At 48.5% G+C, this 21,829-nt stretch overlaps 1 protein-coding gene across 1 annotated transcript; it reads left to right on the top strand.

Moving 5' to 3' along the window:
* Positions 1-9,169: 9,169 nt before the first annotated feature.
* On the top strand, positions 9,170-19,729 carry Rela (RELA proto-oncogene, NF-kB subunit). Its single transcript, XM_028770990.1, has 11 exons — positions 9,170-9,459; positions 10,064-10,090; positions 10,182-10,333; positions 10,467-10,615; positions 11,467-11,558; positions 11,894-12,025; positions 12,772-12,876; positions 13,057-13,269; positions 16,978-17,058; positions 17,166-17,240; positions 18,370-19,729. The coding sequence occupies exons 1-11, from the start codon at positions 9,453-9,455 to the stop codon at positions 18,987-18,989; spliced, it is 1,653 nt and encodes a 550-aa protein (XP_028626823.1). The 5' UTR covers positions 9,170-9,452; the 3' UTR covers positions 18,990-19,729.
* Positions 19,730-21,829: the final 2,100 nt, after the last annotated feature.

Here is a 21,829-nt window from a genome sequence, read left to right as displayed (position 1 = left end):
CATCCCTGGTTCTCCAGTGCTTACTCTAAGCTGTGCTTCCTACAGTGCTCCCCTTATATGAGGAGGCAGCCTGTCATCTGAACCCAGAGCTTACCATTCAGGAAGACAGTTCAGACAGATTGCTCCAGGGTTCCTTGTTCCTGCTGGGGGTTAGAACTACAGCACATGCCTGTAGATGCTGCTTTTATGTAGAGCATATGTAGATGCTGGGCATTCAAATTCTGGTCCTCATACCTGCATGGGAGGTCATTGATTTGCTGAGCCATCCACCCAGCCCTCAAGCCTGTCTTAGTTAGGGTTATGATTGCTTTGATGAAGCACTATGACCAAAGCAACTAGGCAAGAGAAGGGTTTATTTCATCTTCTACTTCCAGGTAACAGCCCATCACTGAGGGAAGTCAGGACAAGAACTAAACAGGGCAGGAACACAGAAGCAGGAGCGTATGCAGAGGTCACAGAGGAGTGCTGCTTGCTGGCTTGCATGCACTTCAGAAGTTTAATTCATTGTCATCATGGTGGGAAAGAAGCCAACCCAGTATTAGAAAAGTAGCCAAGAGTTCTACATCCACTCCACAGGCAGCAGGAAGAGAGAAAAACTGGGACTGGCTTGGGCTTTTGAAACCCCAAGGCTTATCCCCAGTGACACACTTCTTCCAACAAGGCCTCACTTCCTCATCCATCTCAAGTACAGTCACTCCCTGATGACCAAGTGTTAGCTTAAGGTGATTCCACTAGGCACCTCCCAGAGACATAGCAATGTTTACATCATTACCTGCCACTGTGCTCTCTCTCTCTCTCTCTCTCTCTCTCTCTCTCTCTCTCTGCATTCTCTCTCCCCCTTTCTGTCCTTCTCTGTGTTCCCCCGCCCCATCTCTGCCCTCAAGGCTCTGCTCTGGTCTGTCCATTCATCTGCATCTACCCCTTCTCCAGGACCTCATTCCTCTCCCTTCCCCCGATAACCCCCCTTATACCAGATCCGTTGCGTGGTGTAATTACTCAGGGGCATAACTTGGCATGGGTCCCCCAGGTACCCCCTTGAGGCATTATATGTCATAACACTAAGCATTCAAGTATATGAGCCTACAGAGACCATTCTTTTTTTTTTTTTGGTTTTTCGAGACAGGGTTTCTCTGTATAGCCCGGGCTGTCCTGGAACTCACTCTGTAGACCAGGCTGGCCTCGAACTCAGAAATCCGCCTGCCTCTGCCTCCCGAGTGCTGGGATTAAAGGCGTGCGCCACCACCGCCCGGCTTACAGAGACCATTCTTATTCAAACCACCACACTGACTTAAAACATCTTGTACACGTACGTATTTATAGTCTGTATAGTGTGTGTTCCCAGACATAGGGCAAATTCCCTATAGTGAGCCACACTGCCAGTGTCTCAGTACATTACCCAGGCTGGCTATGAACTTCCTCTGTGGCCCAGGCAGCTTTGAACATCTCATCTTTCTACCTCAGTCTCCCTAAGTAGCTGGAACTACAGAGCTATAATACCAGGTCTCCCTCTTTTTTGACAAAAGTGAAATATTTAAAATAATTGTTTTGTGTAATCTGAGTGAAGGAATGATCCACCCAGAAATAAGGGCTGCATCCTATGTCCCAAGTTCCAGAGACTGGCCGGCCTTTTGAGGGGACACCATGATCTTTGGGCTTTTGTATTTAACATATGGCACTGACCTTCTCTATTCCTTCATAAGAGAAAACTATCCAAACAGTTTATATTTCGGTTTATTTTCTATTTCACACTTCTTTGCCTTGTGGTTTTTCTTTTCTTCTCCCTCTCTCAAAATCCATTCCTTTTTTTTTTAAAGTCCATTTATGGCTTATGAGCTGGTTCAGTGGGTGACGTGCTTGCTGCACCAACCTAGTGACCCAACTTCCACCCCCCAATAATCCACAGAGATGAAAGAAGAGAACTCACTGCACATAGCTGGCCTCTGGCCTCCACATGCATATATGGGCATAGGCACATGGCAATAATAAACTATAAATAAGTAGATAACTAAATAATCTGTGCTATATGTGGTGGTGCATGCCTTTAATCCAGCGCTCATGAGGGAGGGGCACGCAAATCTCTGTAGTGACATTGTTAAGAATTCTGGAATATTTTGGTTAAAAATGTGCTTTTATTTTAATCGCAGGTATAGGGATGTGGGGCTGCTTTGGACTGTTGGACTGTCACAGCAGCTGGCTGAAGCAGTAGTTGTTAATCTGCTCTAAACTTCCTGCTGGAGACTGCACTCTGTGTGTGCTTCTGGGTACCACCCCAATGTTGTGGATTCTCAAATGAAAACACACACACAAGCACATGCACACACACAGACACACGCACACGGAGAGAAAGAGAGAGCCTTATTTTTAATATGCCGCAACCACTCCCAAACTTTCACGTTGCTAACGCCTCCCGTCTGATACTGCTCAATTATTACTTAATAAAATCTATATTCCATCTTTGCTACCCAAGACCCAAATGGGGCAGGGGCCCCTGAGGCCGCTCGTTCTTACATGGCTGTATGCTCCCAAGCCTGATCCTCCCGCTTCCCTGGCATAGCAATTCTAAAATCCCTCTTCTTCCCAAGGTTCTCTTGCCCAGGAGATCTAAAGTCCTGTTTCTGTCTCCCTGCCCAGCCATTGGCTGCTTTATTCACCAATCAAAGCCAACGGGGTGGGGGTGGGAGGAACTGGGACCCTCAGCATCTTACAGGCAGGCTTGCAGGTTCCCTTGTAATTTGGGGAGCTGAATTAACACAAAAAGCATTAGAACCAATCCACAACACTATGATTTGACTCGTGCTCTAATAGAAGTATGTTTTTTCCAGCTGAAGATAATTTCTGCGGTTGAGTGACATTTGGAATTCTGGAAACTTCTCAAAGTATATATAAATGATAGGGCCCCAAGAGGCATGATGGGTGGCTGTTGGTCATTCAGAGGGGTTGTTTGTAGTTCGTTAGTGCTCAAAGAACAAACAAAAGGAAAGAAATTAGATCCAGGGATCTCTACTTTCCTTTATCCTTTTTTTCTCTCCTATCTAGGGAGAAGGATGAAGTGGGGGTAGGATGGATGGGAATAAGAGTGGGGAAAAAAACCCACAAAGTAGCAGTGACCAGCTACAAGTGGCGACACCCAAACATGGGGCTTGAAAGTTAAAAATAAAAATAGGAAATTTGATTTCAAATGCCTTAGAGAAAAAGGCAGGAGTTGAAAAGATGGATAATGTTTTTTCAAGAAGCCAGCAAAAAAAATGTATTGTGTCTGCTACCACTCTGATATCCCCCACTTTGCTCCCAGGAGGGATTTTCTGATTTTTCTTTTACTTTGTATATTCTGTTTCAAAAAAGGGTTGGAAGAATGGCTGAGCAGTTGAAAAAAATTCAGGTGGAAATAGAGAGGCCTGAGAAACAAACAAACAAACAAACAAACAAATCGGCTAAAATGGGACACCAAAAGAGTCACTTCACTCTCATTTCTGACAGAGTTGCAGAATTGACTGTGGAGCTGAAGAGGTCAAGGGTAGGGATGGATGCTCTTGGGAGGCGAGGAGCACCAGAAAACAGAATAAAAAGCTCTGTCCTGGTGACTGAGCAAGAGAACAGGAGTTTCACACAGCTGGAAAGAGGGAAAGAAACTGTGCTGGAGAGCTGTCGGGTCAGAGAAAAGCTGACGAACAGGAGGACAATCTGGTGGAAACCTGTTTAGAAAGAAAGGGTTAATCTCAAACCAACCATGTTGCCAGAGTTAGAGGAAAGGCAGCCCAAGGTTATGAGATCACTTCAGCTTTCCCAGCAGTCATATAGCATATATGTGCTATCGGAGTGGAACAAGGTTATGATAAGATAGGGTGGCATCCTATAGAAATGACAGATCTGGACATTTTAAAGAAGCTATGATTTTATATGAGATGCATTTACCTTATGTGATGCAATTTCTAAAGAAATGGGCTACTCAAAACAGAATTATTCCCCAAGACTGGAAGGGATTGGTGACAGCTGTGCTAGAGGCTGGTCCATAGTTGCAGTGGGTAACATGTCGGAGGGAAGAGACTGTGAATATCGAGCAGTGAAATAGAGCAAGGGGAATGAATATAGTCAAAGAGCAGTTAGTAGCTAGGCAACGGGTGGTACTCTGATATACAAGAACAGATTTGATTTGACCAGATTTGATTTGACCATGCTACTGTAGAACAATGTCACTTAGTGGCTTTAAGAGCTTGGGACAATAGCCGGGCGGTGGTGGCGCATGCCTTTAATCCCAGCACTTGGGAGGCAGAGGCAGGCGGATTTCTGAGTTCGAGGCCAGCCTGGTCTACAGAGTGAGTTCCAGGACAGCCAGGGCTACACAGAAAAACCCTGCCTCGAAAAACTAAAAAAAAACTAAAAAAAAAAAAAAAAAAGAGCTTGGGACAAAATGGAGCCTGGGAAAGAGTTCATCTCCTTTACAAAAATTATACAAGATTCTGGAGAAGCCTTCACTGATTTCTGACAAAGATTAGTCTCATCTGTGAACAAAGCCCTATCAGACCCTGATGTAAGGCACATATTAATAGAGACCTTAGCATTTGAAAATTTAAATACGGAATGTAAAAATGTTATTAGAACCTAAGGACTTGAGCACCACCTATGGAGAAGGGATACAACTGATATTTGTTCTAATGTGTACAACACTAATGGAATAATTCAGTAATATAGCTAGAAGTCTTCAATATCAAAATGCCCAGTGCTTCCATTTGGGAAATACAGTCATTTACAAAGAGACTGTGACCAAGCTGCTAAAGGTCTCAGATCTTGGAATGCGTGGTATGTTAACTTTGAGAAGTACATTACTTTGTACTGAAAAGTGAACAAGCCATTTCTAAGGGAAATGGTTTTCCTAAATCTCAATCCGAAAGAAGGCCTAGGTTTGGGAGAGATGGCTCAGTGGTTAAGAGCACTGATTGCTCTTCTAAAGGTCCTGAGTTCAATTCCCAGCAACCACATGGTGGCTCACAACCATCTGTAATGAGATCTGATGCCCTCTTCTGGTGCATCTGAAAGCTACAGTGTACTCATCATATACATAAAAATAAATAAATAAAATCTTAAAAAAAAAAAAAAAGAGGATCAGGTACTTTCTTTAAAAAAAAAAAAAATGCCTAGGCTTGCCAGGGTGTCTGTGCATTGCTGCAAAGGCTGCCATTGAGTTCAGGAGTGTAGATCCAAAACAGATATTTAAGATAATTTCTTACAGTTGGGAAACAGTCTTGGAAGCCTAGCTCAGGGCCACGAAACAAAAATTACAAGCCTTTTTAGCCAGAGAGTAACATAGAGACTGAAAAACCTCCGTTCCATGTTAGAGATGTAATGCATGCTACTGCAGGCAGTGCTGCTCTAGACTTGGCCATAGATAAACATCTTACACTGTCCCCTAAAAGTCAATGATATAAAACAACTACTGAAGTTTATGCTCCCTTGCCCGCAGAGACAGTAGGGATGATCTTGGAAAAGGGTGGATTGACTTCCCAAGGATTCATTGTGCATCCAGGAATTGTAGATGAAAATTTTAAAGTAGAAATTAAAATTATGACCTATGTAAAAAGAGAGATGCAAACACAGGTGATAGGTTTGCTCAGCTGCTGCTGTTTTCCTCCATCAAAGGTAAAGCCCACTCCAGTGGAAAGAGCAGGAGGGTTTGGAAGAATAGGAAAGACGTGTTCTAGCAAACAACTGGTAATGATCAGAAGCAAAAATTAAAATTGCAAGCAAATGGTATTGACAAAGAAGGTTTGGTGGATCCGGGAGTGATGTAACTATCATTTCACAAAGATCTTGGAATTCAGAATAGCCACATCAAAGGGTTTATGCCCAGTTTCTAGGACTTGGAAAATTATCTCAGATAAAACAAAGTGTGTGGTGGGTTAAATGTGTGGGATCAGAAGGTCAAATGGGAAAGTTAAGGCCTTATGTGGCTGACATAACCATAAATTTATGGGGATGGGATATTTTACAACAATGGGGTACTCAGATTAATATTCCTGTAATCCTAGAAACAGCCCATGATGAAATAAGGGGTAAAATGGTACATGCTCCTGAAAAAAAGTATTGATACATGTCATCAAAAACAACCCCAGGCTGTGCCAGTTGTCCAAACACAGGGTATAACAGAGATTGGATCTCCAAATTTAAAAGGGGGAACCACTGCTGAAGTACCAAAGACTCTATCCTTAAAATAATTTACTGATAAACCTGTCTAAGTAGAACAATGGCCCTTGACCAAAGAAAAATTGCAGGTACTTGAGCAGCCAAGAGACACTGGGGTATAGAAAAAACTGTGGAATTAAATCAACCTATATACAAGGATGTGTTAATATCAGGATGGAAACCATCAAGTTTTGTGTTGGGGATTTGGATTTGTTTATATTTCCACAGGAGGTAAAAAGTATGAATATCATCAAAACTGATAAAGATTAGAACTGAGCGGGAGTGGTCTCCTGAAAACCTTGGCCACTGACCTGAAAGCGCTTACTTCATTGAAAATGTCTCTGTTTATAATTTCCTGATACACACAGCACAATTTAATGGCTTAAAACAGAAGAGGGGAACTGTAGTAACATTTTTGAGAATTCTGAAACTTTAGTTAAGAACGTCTTTCAGTTTAATCTCAGATGTGGGATACGGGGCTGCTTCAGACTGTGCACAGCAGCTGACTGATTTATTTGCCTTGTTCTCCAGCAGATGCATAGTTTCACCAGCTGCAGATAGTTTCTGTAATTGTGTGATGTTTGGGACTCTGGGAACTTTTCAGAGAGTATATAAATGCTAGGCCCGGGCGTCAAGGCTGGTGGTTGGTGGTTGTTTAGGACAGAGAGTATGTAAATGCTAGGCCTGAGAGACAAGGCTGGTGGTTGGTGGTTGTTTAGGATGTTGGTTTCAGTTTGTTAGCAGCTGTGGTCAAAGAAGAACAAAAGGAAAGAAATTAGATTCAGGGATCTCTGATCTCTCCTTCTCTCCCTCTCTCCCTCCTATCTATGATGATGGGGTGAAATAAAGGGGATAAAGAATGGGAAAAAAAAGAACCCACAAAGTAGCAAAGACCAGCTACAGATCTGTGTTTGAGGCTAGCCTGGTCTACATATTGAGTTCTAAGACAGCCTAAGCTATAATAGACAAACCCTGTCTCGAAAAAAACAAAAGAGAAATGCACCTGTCATCAAGCCTGATGATCTTGGTTTGCTCCCAGGGCACTTAGTGAAGAGAAAGACATGAGTGTGGCAAGTCCTCTGACCTCCATGTGACGGTGGCAGGCTCCCGTAGGTGCACACTGACCTGTATGTGGATAGGCTTTTCTTTAAAGGGCAGAAATCTGGATAGGAGAGGCCTGAACTCAATGGACACATTTGGGGGGATGAGAGATGTCAGTGTCCTATGCATCCCCTTCATTTATTTGACTTTTTTTTCTTTTCTGGAGTACTGGGGATAGAAACCAGAGTCTTCAGCATGCTAGAGAAGTGCTGTAACTCGAGCTATACTCTTACCCATCCTCCCCTTTGAGACAAAATGTCACTGTGTAGCCTGGCCCAGAGCTCTCTACGTAAACAAAGCTCCATATGTTTTTTTTCATTTGTTTTTGAGACAGTGTCTATACAGTCCTGGCTGTCTAGCAACTCACTATGTATAGACTATGCTGGCCTCGAACTAGACCTCCTGAGTCTGCCTCCAGAGTGCTGGGGTTAAAGGCCTGCACTACCAAGCCCTACTCATATTTATCTTTAATTATGTGTGTATGTATGTGCACAAGTGAGTGCAGTTGCTCTCGAGAGCCCAGAACAGGGTGTAAGGTTTTTTGAAGCTGCTGTTACAGTTGCTGGTAACTGGACTCTGGTTCTCCTCAAGAGCATTATCGACTCTTAACTGATGGGCCACCTCTCCAGCCTGTAGCCATCCTGGTTTGGGGGTTGTTTTTTTGTTTTTGTTTTTTTGAGCATCTTCTGTAGCTCTGGATGGGTTCAAACTATGTAGAGGAGGATGACCTTGAACTTCTGACCCCATGAATGCTGAGATTACTGTAGCATCCTGGAGTCAGGGATCAAACCCAGAGCTTCCTGCAATGTTAAGCAAGAACTCTGAGTTCTCATTTCTAGCTCTTACCTTTCAGTAAGTACACTGGTATTCATATTAACTTAAACTGTAACTATGTCAGTTTTTAAAAGTGGTTCATGTGAGGATCAATGATGACTGTGTGCCACTAATCGGAGACCATAACTCATTCTGTCGCCTTGACGTCCGCCCCCGCAAAACAGCAAACTGCCTTTTCTAGTCTGTGCCAAGTGAGAAACTGAAATGAGTGGGAGGGGCGGTAACTATTTTCACTTTTGTCTTCCTGTTTTTTTTCAGAGCCTGGGAAAGCAAGTCAGAATTTCCAATCTTTTCCAATTCCCACATGATTTCCCAATTTAGAGAAAATAAGTCTTTCTTCCGTGTGCCTTCGCCGGCGGAGGAGCCTCCTCCTGACACTGTGGAGGCAGCCTGATATGTTGAGTCCTCCAGCCAGAGTCCCCACACTCAATCCGCACACCTGCTCTTGGCTTAGATGGCAATTTTTGCTCCCTACAAACGCTTTCATTACTGGAGCCCGGGCTCCTGGGAGGCCTTCAAGGAGATGCGCAAGTGGTGTGAACCCTGGCTGGTTCCGGAGACTTCCTAAGCACCTAGCTGCGGAGACGAAGCCCTGGGAATCTTCCAGCATTCATTGCTCTTAGGGACTCTTAGAGGTACAGGTGTCTAGTTCTCGGTCTGCCCCTCTACCCCAAGGCCTCAGTCACGCCTTGATGAAGCATGCTCTGCGAAGCACTCCTGCGGCCGGATCTAGGTTAGGGAACATATGGCCTGTTAGGCGCGGCGGTCCCCAGAAGGCTCTGCACGGTTAGGAAAACATGTGGAATTCAGTCACTGGCCTCCGCGGGAGCAGCAGGCCTGGGCCTCTCCCTGCGCAGGGCGAATGGCCGCAGCCTGCCAGCAGCCCCTGGCTCTGCTCCAGACCCGGCCTGGGTGACATCACCAAACTCCTGAGATCAGAGCGGGGCGGGGAACGGGACCCGAAATCCCCTAAAAACAGAGTGAGTAATCGCGGGCCCGCCCTCCAGGCGGGGCCGGGACCCCGAGCGAGCCGCGCTGCGCAGCCCGGGAGTGGCTTGTAGTCGGGCGGGCCTCGGGACTAATAGCCTCGGCGTCCTGCCGCCGCGCTCCGGTGTCCCCGCCCGCGCGCCGCGCACCTTCCGCGCCCAGCGTGAGTTGCGCACCTGCTCTCGGCCCCCACGCGCGTCGGTGGCGGCGGCGCAGCGCGCAGGCGCGGCCGGATTCCGGGCAGTGACGCGACGACGGGCGCGCGCCGCGCATTTCCGCCTCTGGCGAATGGCTTCGCTTTAGCGCGCCGTGGGCTCAGCTGCGACCCCGGCCCCGCCCCCGGGACCCTGGCCATGGACGGTGAGGCTGCCCTCTGGCTCACGGGATGGCTGCCTTAGAGCTCCGGGGCCTGCGGTGGGATCCCCCCACCCCCCGCGCCGTCTTCCGCCCCTTTCTGCGCCGCGGGTTGCTGCGCAGGGAGCGGCAGGCCGGATGGTGGCACGGGGCGGGGCGGGCTATGAGGGGTCTGACTCAACTACCCCTCTCAGTGGAGGGCGCTTTGACTCCGTGTCCCTCCTGGGTGGGAGTACGGGTGAACCTTGACTCAGTTTCCTCTGGCTTCCCCCCACCCCCTCCCGTGTCGGTGCGATGAGTTCTGCCTTCCTTTCCGTGTAAGGGAGAAAGTATCTTGACTCAGTTTCCCCTGAAGAGGAGAGGAGGATAGTACCCCTCCTCAGTGTCACTTATGAACATAAAACAGGCACTGACTCAGTTTCCTCAAATGCCTCTATGCCCCTTTTCTCTAAAAGAGAAATGCTGCTGCCTTCTTTACCCGGCCTCTTTCAGGGCAGGTTTCAGAGTCTTGGCTCAGTTTCCTTGGGAGGGATCTTGGCTGTGTCAGGCTGTCCCTGGTGAGGGTGGACACGGGAGTTTATTGACAGTGTGCCTTGTCTTTCCCTTTCAGATCTGTTTCCTCTCATCTTTCCCTCGGGTAAGTGAGCCATCCATCCTCAGTAGGTAGGGGCTGTCCTGGAGTAGGGGCTGTGGGAGCAGCACCTGATGGCCCACCATGTCACCCACAGAGCCAGCCCAGGCTTCCGGGCCCTATGTGGAGATCATTGAGCAGCCCAAGCAGCGGGGCATGCGGTTCCGCTACAAGTGCGAGGGTCGCTCAGCAGGCAGTATTCCTGGGGAGAGAAGCACAGACACCACTAAGACACACCCCACCATCAAGGTAAGCAGGAGTGCCCAGGGGTGTTTGGAAGGCACTGTGGAGCCCCAGCAGATTTGCCTCTTGCCACCGTGCCCTGTGTCTAGGAGCCAGATTTGGGATTGCTGGCCTCTAGAGTACTCTGTACTTTGGACAGATCAATGGCTACACAGGACCAGGAACAGTTCGAATCTCCCTGGTCACCAAGGACCCACCTCACCGGCCTCATCCACATGAACTTGTAGGGAAGGACTGCCGTGATGGCTTCTATGAGGCTGAACTCTGCCCAGACCGCTGCATCCACAGGTGAGTTCCGGATAGGCTGGGGGTGGTGCGAGGTCAGGAGAGGAGGCAGGGTAGCAGCAGGCAAGCCAGGCGGCTGTTACAGTGTTACTCTTCCAAACACAGGCAGAATCCAGAGTCCTTGCTCTGTCCCCAGTGCTGCAAACAGACTTCCTTTGTCTTAACTTCTCTAACAGATAGGAACTCCTTACCATCTTGGAGCCACAAACCCTTAGAGCTGGACAGGCCAGTCCCTTAGTCTCTTGTATCAGAAAGATATCCATAATGGACTCTCCTAGAGCTTAAATATTAGTTGGAAAAACCAGGTGATAATTGTACAGATAGACAAGATACTAGTAGAGAATTATAATTTCCATGATGAGAAGAAAACACAGTAATAAGTTAGAAGGAGGAGGCTGCTCTCATGACATAGAGACAGTCTCATAGCTCAGGCTGGCCTTGAACTCATTATGGTTCGCCTCTGCTTCTCAACTCCAAGGGTAATAGGCATGTAGCACCATGTCCCGCTATGTAGGTCTCATGACTTTGGGTTAGAGGATTATTGAAGGCCTCTGTGCTAACACTTAAATGGTGAGAAAAAGCAGACAAGCCCAAAAGAACGTTCCATGCACAGAAAGAAGTACCTTGAAAAGGAAATGAGTTTGGTGTCCTTAGGAATGGGAAAGGAAGCCCCTGTGGCTGAGGGTAGGACACTGGCTTGGAGGCTGGCGTGGGCCAGGTTCCTCAGAGACTTGCTGATGGGTAAGGAGTGGGTTTCGTGGCAGCACAGTGGGAAGTGTAGACCTGTGAGCTGGGGAGTGGGGCTGCAAGAAGGGGCTCTGCTGGAGACACAGAACTAATACCTGAGGCCTTAGCTTCCAGAACCTGGGGATCCAGTGTGTGAAGAAGCGAGACCTGGAGCAAGCCATTAGCCAACGCATCCAGACCAACAACAACCCCTTTCAAGGTAGGAGGAGCAAAGGGCAAAGACATTGGCCTTCCTGTGATGTACACATCTCTGTCACCTTCCCTGGGCCTCTGGTGCTCATCTCCCTCCATGGCCAACCCAACAGTACAAGTGGAACCTTGCTGCCAGCTTGGTACATAGTCATAGTCTACGGTTGAGAGTCAGGCCTAGAGAGGGGTCGTGTATTCCAGGTCACAGGAAAGCCGTGATGGGTCTCAGACCTTCCTCCTCTTAGACTTCTATTTTACATCTCCTCAAACCGCCTTCCTTGTCCCTCAGAGCTCCTGCCCGCCAACCCCTATGCCTTCCACCACTTTTTTTTTTTTTTTTGACAGTTCCCATAGAGGAGCAGCGTGGGGACTATGACTTGAACGCAGTGCGCCTCTGCTTCCAGGTGACAGTGCGGGACCCATCAGGCAGGCCCCTCCGCCTGACACCTGTCCTCTCCCATCCTATTTTTGATAACCGTAAGTGGCCAGCCGCAGTAAGGGGAGAGGGTGGACTTGGGAAGAGAATGGGGGCTGGGGTGGGTGTGGCCTGTGAGGAGAGCTCTGGCTTCCTTTAGCCATCCAGCTGTGCTGCAGGGGGCAGGGCAGAGAGGACCCAGAGCTGCCCTCTGTGAAGCTTCCAGGATGCTCAGGAGCCTGCTGGGAAGTGACTGTTTCTCATATCTTGTGTTGAGATGCTGGTGTGCCAAGAACTGTGCTCAGGACTTTAGGAAACAAGCTCCCAGAAACCAGATAATGCTAGCTAGCAATAATTGAGCAGTAGCAGCTCACAGGAAGCTCTCAGATGACCTGGGCTGACATTGATGGATTGCAGTCTTTAGCAAGCAGCAGGGTAAATGAAAATAAAAGGGCTTCAGAATTCTAAGGCTGGAAACCAGTATGAACTGGAAGTGAGGAGGGAAGGTAGGGATGAACCAAAAGCTGAAACCCTGCCACTCAGGTGGAGGGAGGCAGGTGTGGTCGAGTTTTTCCTCTGGACTGGAAGGTCTGTGGGGGACAGGGACATCAGCTTTCTGTGTCCCTCTACCTAGAGCCAGGCTGCACGCACGGCAGGGACACTGACTGTGAGTTGGCTGAGATGCACAGCAGATAGCCACGGTCCGCAGAAGTGTAGTCAGCAGGCTGTAGACAACCTTGACACAGGACTGGGCTGGGTGTGGCTGGTACAGCTCCTTCGGGGTACCCTGAGACCGCTGATGTTTCAGGTGCCCCCAACACTGCTGAGCTCAAGATCTGCCGAGTAAACCGAAACTCTGGGAGCTGCCTTGGTGGGGATGAGATCTTCTTGCTGTGTGACAAGGTGCAGAAAGGTACACACTGGACTCTGTGCACTGAGGGGGAGGGGTGGGGCCGAGCAGGGGGATGAGTGCCAGCTACCTCAGTGGCTTTGGGGGAAGCGGGCGATGTCACAGGGGAAAGCATCAGGTGTTGAGGACAACAGTCTGTTGAGAGTCAGACACACTAACCCATACAGCCACTGTCTCCTGCAGAAGACATTGAGGTGTATTTCACGGGACCAGGCTGGGAGGCACGAGGCTCCTTTTCTCAAGCTGATGTGCACCGGCAAGTGGCCATTGTGTTCCGGACTCCTCCGTATGCTGACCCCAGCCTACAGGCTCCTGTGCGAGTCTCGATGCAGCTTCGGCGACCTTCTGATCGGGAGCTCAGTGAGCCCATGGAGTTCCAGTACTTGCCAGACACAGGTGTGAAGCTGGGGAGGGCAGTACCAAGGCCACTGTGCCCCAGCTAGGAGAAAGATCAGGGCTGGATGTCTGAGGTCAGCACTTAAGATTTATACATGCAATAGTCTATAGCACGTAATATTTTTGTCAAAGACAGACCACGTATACCATGGTGGTCACATAAGACTGCTCTGTCTAATGACATAGCTGTCTAAGCTTGCGTAAGTATACTTTGAGATGTTTATGTCATAAGCTGGGTGCTCCAGTAGCATGTGTAACCAGAGTACCTGTGGCATGGAGATAGATGGCTCTCTATGGCTAATTGGCTACAGAGCCTTGCTGAATGAAGTACTTCAGATTCAGTGAGAAGCCGGCCATGATGGCTGATCTTTAATCCTAGCACTTAGGAGGCATTGGCAGGTAAATCTCTGAGTTTGAGATGAGCCTGGTCTACATAACAAGTTTCAGGCAAGCCAGGGCTGCATAGTGAGATCTTGTCTCAAGTAAATACATAAGTAGATAGATAGACAGACAGAGACAGACAGACAGACAGACATAAGTAGATAGACAGACAGAGACAGACAGACAGACAGACAGACAGACACACACACACACACATGGTTGTTGGAGCTGGAAAGGTGGCTGAGTGGTTAAGAGCACTAGCTGCTCTCCCAGAGGTCCCAGGGTTCATTCCCAGCCCATCATGATGTCTCACAATCATCTCTAAGTCTTTCCAGGGCATCTGACACTTTAGAACCCTACGGGCACCAAGCATGCGCGTGTTGCACATACACACAGCAGGTCAGACACATAAATCAATCTTGAAAAAAATCAGGCAGAAGAGGATGGTTGAGCTTTGGCCTTGACATGCTCATGCAGGCATCTGTACACACATGCATGCACCTCCATGAACATGTACACACACCATACACATGTACACACACACTATAATAAGATAGATGTTCATACAATGACATATTTGCCAAACAATATGCCTTAGGATATGTCCCCATTGTTAAAGAACATGTAATTACAGTCAGAATCCACTTCTTATTTAACAGTGACACCATACTCGGGTCTGCTAGATCTGCCCAGGGTGAGCGCAAGTAAACGACTTGACTTTAATCTCTCAGCACTTTTCACTGAACTCACTAGCAGTTAGAGGCAGTGGCTCTGTGGACTTTTTGCTACCTTGTGTCTCTTGTCACTACCATGTGTCTCTTGTCACTACCATGTGACCCAGCTTAATTTTGCTCAAGGCTTAGTGCACAAGCAGGGCCTGTCCCACGGGCTAGACATAAGAAATCAAGTGAGTCAGGAGCTGGAGACATGGGTAAGAGCACTGGCGACTCTTCAGTGGACCCAGGCTTAATTTTCAGCCCTACATGGCAGCTCATAACCTTGTGTAACTCCAGTCTCTGGGCCTTCATGCGTAAGGTGCACAGACGTGCTGACAAAACACCAGACACATGAGCAAAGAAGTGGGCTTTATTTTTAAGATTTATTTATTTTATAAATGTGAGTACACTGTTACTGTCTTCAGACACACCCAAAGAGGGCATCAGATCCTATTTTGTTTGTTTGTTTTGTTTTTCGAGACAGGGTTTCTCTGTATAGCCCTGGCTGTCCTGGAACTCACTCTGTAGACCAGGCTGGCCTCGAACTCAGAAATCCACCTGCCTCTGCCTCCCAAGTGCTGGGATTAAAGGCATGCGCCACCACCACCCGGCCCAGATGCTATTATAGATGGCTGTGAGCCACCATGTGGTTTCTGGGATTTAAACTCAGGACCTCTGGAAGAACAGCCAGTGCTCTTAACCACTGAGCCATCTCTCCAGCCCTGTTTTGTTTGTTGTAATCAGATTCCCTACTCTTCACAAGCTCAGTCAGGACACAGATATGTAAATGATATACCAAGTGAGAAAGTGCCAGTTCAGAGAGCTGAAGCTGGCAGAGGTGACATTAACCTGGGAGGAAAATGTGACGCGTATTTTTCATTCCAGTGGCCTAGTCCTGGAAGGACAGGGGTGTTGGAGGGTACACAGCTTGTTCAGGGACATCGTGATGGAAGCTGTCTTCAGGCAGTGAGCAAGCCCAGACAAAGGATGGCCCTGTTAGGCTCAGCCATGGCTGAGGTTTCATTCTGAAAGCTGCAGGGACACATTTGAAATTTCTAAGCAGAGATTTGATGTGAGCAACTCTGGAAGCTTAGTCTGGCTTCCAGAGTATTAGACGTGGAGAGGGGTAGGAGCGTAGCTTAATGAGGCCTTGCCTGGCATGCACGAGGCCTTGAATTCAATCCCCAGTAGCCCTCAAACCATGCGTGCTGCTGACACTTGTAACCCAGCATTGGGAAGTGAAGACAGGATCGGAAGTTCAGGGTCAGTCTCAGCCACATAGTAAGTTTGATGCTGTCCAAGGCTACATGAGATCTTGTCTCAGCAAAGACGAAGAGAGTTGACAAGATGTTCTGGTAAAGCCAGACAACCAATCTGAGAACCTCTGTTTAATCCACATGATAAAAGGAGATAATTGACTTTCACACATTGTCTCTGGCCTCCTCTTGCTCCAACACATATACACACATAAATGGTTTTGGGGTTTGGGGTTTGTTTTGTTTTGTTTTTTTGAGACAGGATTTGTCTGTGCAATCCTGGCTGTCTTAGAACTCGATTTGTAGGCCAGGCTGGTCTTGAACTCAAGAGATCCATCTGTCTCTGTCTCCTTAAAGGCATATACCACCACTGCCCGGCCACTCACACATAAATGTAATAAATTAGTATTTTTTTTTCCTGGCAGGGCAGGGTGGGGGAAGGTACGGTGCAGGGGCAGATTGAGACAATTTCACCAGGCCAAAGGTTGGACGTGGGGATCCTGGCACTTTTTGTTGTTTTTTTGTTTTGTGTTTAAGACAAGGTTTCTCTGGATCCTGGTACTTTTTAAGGTCACCTTTTTGACGATTAAATCTCTTGTGTCTTTCCTCATCCCCAGTAGCTAGGAGGAAATCCAGCAAGTTGTGTTGAGTTAGTTTTGGAGGATTGAAAGAAAAAAATGTTCAGAATAGTTCTAGTTTCCAGTTTTGGTGACAGCACAGACAGGGAGAGACACAGGGGAAAGAACTAGTAGTTTGGTGTGAAATTCACTTAGGAGGCATGCAGCTGAGGTGTTCTACGTAATTCTGAACCTCAAACTAAAGGAAGAAGTCATTAACTGAGATGAGTCTAGAGCCCTTAGTCTAGCCTGAGCTAACTGAGTCTGGAGGCCTTAGGCTAGCCTGTGATGCTCTGCCCACAGTGCCTCCCTCTCTGTCTAGGGGATGCTTAGGTGAGCAGCTTACATGGGACGCTCGGGCTCTTGTCCCCAGAGCAGGGCTCCTTTACTTAGTGTCACCCTGGGGTCAACAACCAACAAGTCTGGCTGTGGTGGCTTAGGCCTTTAATTACAGCACCTTGAAGGAAAGGCAGGTGAATCTCAGTGAGTTTCAAGTCAGCCTGGTCTGGTTTACACAGTCTCAGGACAGCCAGGACTATATAGAGAGACTCTCAAAAAACCAAAGAGGGGAAGAAGATTTAACCAACAGACCCTTCTCTGAAGGTCACACATCCCTTCTTAATTGGTTGGGAGACTTAGGTCTTAGGAAAATATGACCCACTACCCTCCTGAAGAGTCCATGGGAGGGAGACCTGCAGCCCAGCTAAGGTAAACTTACCGTCCACATTGCTTTCCCAGATGATCGCCACCGGATTGAAGAGAAACGCAAAAGGACCTATGAGACCTTCAAGAGCATCATGAAGAAGAGTCCTTTTAATGGTGAGAGGTGGGGAGCATGAGGGGGAGGAGTGGGCAGGCGGACCCCGCCCTAGAGTCAGTGAGAGGACACCTGGGGTCTGAAAGCTGACCTAGTGTTTGCCATGTAGGACCAACTGAACCCCGGCCTCCACACCGTCGTATTGCTGTGCCTTCCCGAAGCTCAACTTCTGTCCCCAAGCCAGGTAAGGAAGTCCTTTTGTCTTCTAGAATGAGGGTCTCGTTTGTTCATACTGAAGTAGTGTCTTCTAGAAGGGACCTAATCAGACATTGGTCTCACCTGCAGAGTTCTGAAACCTGCTCTCTTCGGGGCTTGTGGTTCTCAGGGTGAGGCCTGGGTCTCTGCCAGGACCATCCAGGGCTCTGTTGCAGACTGATAAACTCAAGGCTTTGAAAGTGTGGCACAGGAATTAGCCATTTCCTGAGGTACTAATGTCCATGGAAATCAGAAGCCATGCTCCAGTTAAATCTTGAGCCATTTATTCCCTGCTACTCAGGAGAGTGTGGCAGGAGGGCCACAGGTTCGAGGCCATCCTGAACTACAAGGTTATTAAGTTTAAGATCAGTCTGAAAGAACCTTGTCTCAAGTTTAAAAGTAAAAGCAGGGATAAGGTACAGCTCAGAAGTAGAGTGCTTGCTGGGCACCCAAAGGCCCTAGATTCAGTACTGGGTACCAAGGGATTAAATAATTCCTGAATTGGATACCTTGAGATACAGACATTGGAAATGTCTCTGCCCTCAGCTCTCCATTGAATTTAGAAAGAAGAAATCACCTCTAAAGTAATAAGTTGTGGAGCTGGAGAGATGGCTCAGTTAAGGGCACTTGGGTTCCATTCTCAGCACCCACATGGCAGCTCACAAGTGTCTCCAGCTACAGCGCTAGGGGATCCAACACCCTCTTCTGCTCTCCCAGGGCACTCCATGCATGTAGTGCCCATACATAGAAGCAGGCAAAACACACGCAAATAAAAACTTTTTTTTTTTTAAAGTAATAGGTTGTGAGTTCTGGTGTGTGGCTCAAAAAAGTAACACATGCCCACCACCAAGCCTGTGTTCTGTGGTTTATCCTCTCAGCTGGTTTTGCAGCTATAATTTGAAAACTTTAAAAGGTCAGTGGTGAGAGCTTTATAACCCTAGGAGTCAGGAAACACCTCAGTGTGGCCCTTGGAAGTGGACCCTACAAGCCTGGTCAGATTTTGATTCCCTAGAAAGGGACTGATTCTAAGCAACACAGAGCTGGGTTGAGTGGTGGCAGAGGGGCTGTGTGTGTCTCTCTCACTCTTTCTGACCTTTGTTCTTTGTCTTTCTCTCCAGCCACCCAGCCCTATACCTTTCCAACATCCCTCACCACCATCAACTTTGATGAGTTTCCCCCCATGGTGTTACCATCTGGGCAGATCTCAAACCAGGCTTTGGCCTTGGCACCATCCTCTGCCCCAGTCTTGGCCCAGACCATGGTCCCCTCCTCAGCCATGGTACCTGCTCTAGCTCAGCCCCCAGCTCCTGTCCCAGTTCTAGCCCCCGGTCCTCCCCAGTCCCTGTCTGCACCTGTTCCAAAGAGCACCCAGGCTGGGGAAGGCACGTTGTCGGAAGCCCTGCTACATCTGCAGTTCGATGCTGATGAAGACTTGGGGGCCTTGCTTGGCAACAGCACAGACCCAGGAGTGTTCACAGATCTGGCATCTGTCGACAACTCAGAGTTTCAGCAGCTCCTGAACCAGGGTGTGTCCATGTCTCATTCCACGGCTGAGCCGATGCTGATGGAGTACCCTGAAGCTATAACTCGCCTAATGACAGGGTCCCAGAGGCCCCCTGACCCAGCTCCCACACCCCTGGGGACCTCGGGGCTTCCCAATGGCCTCTCGGGGGATGAAGACTTCTCCTCCATTGCGGACATGGACTTCTCAGCTCTTTTGAGTCAGATCAGCTCCTAAGGTGCTGATGGTGACCCTGCTCAGAGCACCAGGTTTCAGGGCACTGAAGCCTTCCTGAAGCACATATAGATTCTGGGGAGTGTGCTCCAACTGCCCCCCGACTTCTTAGGGTGATATCTCCTGGGGGTGGCACATTTTATTCTTTTATTGGCAATATCTCACTCTCTCTTTGGAGGTGCTTAAGCAGAAGCATTAACTTCTCTGGAAATGGAGCTGGGAGGACGGAGGCTCTTCCCTGTGTTGATAGTCAGCTCCTTTTTTGGTAGAGAACTCTGAGATCCTGATTCCATCCTCCAGTTTCTAGCACTCTCCTAGAGAGGGGCAGACTGGAGCTGGGCCTTATGGCCATAAAGCCTTATTATCAAGTGTCTTCCTCAACATGGATTCCTGTACACCTTGATCCAAAGCAATGCTCCTAAGAGCAGCCCCTATGTGGTGCTGCCTGACACCAGCACTCGAGGGGCCACTTCTCTGTCCTGTGGAGCTCCTGCCCTGCCAGCTCTCCATGCTGAGCTGTGGCTACAGGGAACAGGTGGGATGATGCTGGTCACCTTCAGGATCATGAGGGAGTTTGGTCTGAGACATCCCTGCTCCCCCATTTCTCAAGTGCCTTAGTAGCAGGGCAAACTGTACAGTCAGGAGGGCAGGCTACAAGCTCAGCCACAAGACCATCTTTACTGAAAAAGCTATTGGACTCTTGCTCTTTCTAGCTCTGAACTAATAAATGTGTTACCACGCTAGCCAGAGAGTAGCCGTCTTTCAGCAAACACTCAGCTGGCCATTTCAGGTTGGATGATGGTGAAAGAATTGACTGTGTGTATATGGTCTTCTGGGGCCTGGGACCCGAGGATGCCTCCTGGAAACCCTTGATTCCCATCTGGAAAATGTTAAAGAGCAACTAGGGCAGGGCTCCCACTGCAAAAGGCCCAGTCGGGGTGGAGTTTCTTCACATAATGTAGATCCCTCTTGCTCTAGGGAGTTAGGTCAGCAGAGACATCGAACAGCCTAGTAGGGGAGGTGATGGTGAGACCATCCTGGGAGTGATGAAGAACATTACACAGCAGTTGGGAGGTTTTGCCATTAGCTCAGGCTGAAACAAAATAGCCATTTTGCATCCCTAGTGGTCAAGGTCATCTTGAGAGCTTACTGAGTTTGAGACCAGCCTGAGTTATGTGCCACACTGTCTCAAAACAGCTGTTCAAATCCCCACTCCCAGAAAGCCTGGCGTGATGATGCATGTCTTTGATCCCAGCCCTCCAGAGGCAAAGGCAGAAAGATATATGAGTTCAAGGCCATCAAGGTCTACTCAGGAGATCCTGTCTCAGAAAAACAAAATAAAAACCCGTATGCCCCAGTACTTTTGATACCGTGTACCAGGAGGATACCTAAAACCTTACCTCACAGCCTCAGAAATCTAAACAAAGGCCAGGCGTAGCTCATGTGCTAAAGTTGGACATACTTCCGGTTTTGTCTTGTACTAGGCTAGTAGCTAAATGGGCCAGTCTTTTCGGATGCGCATGCGCCCTGCGAGCACTCAGCGCTGAGTGGCGCAGCACCGCGGTGGGGAAACCCCTATGCTGAGAGGTCTGTAAGTGCATAGAGGGTGAGCTACAATAGTTAGACCCTTGGGAATAGGCTCTTGTGCAGAGCTCGATAGATGGTCCCTGCGGGAGAAGATGCGGTCAAACAGGAAATGCTGGGGAAGTGGAAGATGTCCATGATCTCCTAACACAAATATTAGGTGCACATGCTTAGGGGGCGGGCCCAGAGGCAGGCCTGAAGCAAGGGTGTGTAAAACCCGACGACCTAGCTAAACTCAGCTCCAGATGGGGCGGAGCCCGATCTCGCCTTGGCTGATTTTGGAATCGCCTTCCAGCCGTGTTAGGAGAGGGGACCCGTGAGAGTGAGGGTCTTGAAGCCCAAGGGCATCCTACAGCAGTGCTTAGTACACTTACTCAGCCTCAGTTTAGGCAATGCCTTGCTCTTGGCTTTCTGAGTGTCCTGCAGTGGCCTCTGGTGACCCCCGGAAGTCTTCTTTTAGTCCTTCCCACACTCTCTGCATGACCTCACCATATTAATGGCTCATCCATCCTAAATCTTTGTCTTTAGCCCACACTTCTGTCCCCTGGGCGCTAGCCAATGGACAGTTCTACTCTAACGTCTCCCAAACTCACCCTGTTCCACTTAAGTGGCCACAGTCCTCCCAGGCTGTTCCTCCTCCTTCCTCTCTGTCTTAACTATTACCCTCCCAACCAACAGCGGCTCCAGCCGGAAACTTGGCCATCACTATGGCTACCACCTCTTCTCCCTTCCCAACAACGGACATCCAGTCTTTCAAAGGTCCTGAGAAATCTACTCACTCCTCCCCGTTGTCAACCCTATGTCCTCCCTCCGGGACGGTTGCTACAGCTTTCTTCCGGACTAGCCTACCTGCAACCAGAAAGCTGACACCTAGACCTTCCTTACTCTCTCTTTAAACATCCATCAACCATTGGATCAGATCCCAGGTCTCTGCAAACACATCCCCAGGGCCTTCCATAACACTGCCCCATGCGGCTGCTCACCACAATCCCTATGATGGTTAGGCTTCATTGTTAACTTGAATGCTTATGAGGGATTCCAAAAAGGTTTAACCAATGGAAGATTATGAGTGGCATCATTCCTTAGAGTCCCATAATGAATAAAAAAAGAGAGGGTGAAAATAGCTGAGCACCAGCATGGATTTCTTGGCTTCCAGGCTGGACACAATGTATCTGCTCCCACTCTAGACTAACTCTGCCCCTGAGTACCAATCCCCTCCAACCAGAGCCAAAATAAAAACCCTCTTCCTTATGCAGGGT

This window comes from Grammomys surdaster, unplaced genomic scaffold (assembly GCF_004785775.1).
Source record: "Grammomys surdaster isolate TR1022 unplaced genomic scaffold, NIH_TR_1.0 205, whole genome shotgun sequence".
Taxonomy (NCBI): domain Eukaryota; kingdom Metazoa; phylum Chordata; class Mammalia; order Rodentia; family Muridae; genus Grammomys; species Grammomys surdaster.
This window is presented reverse-complemented; position numbering and strand designations above follow the sequence as displayed.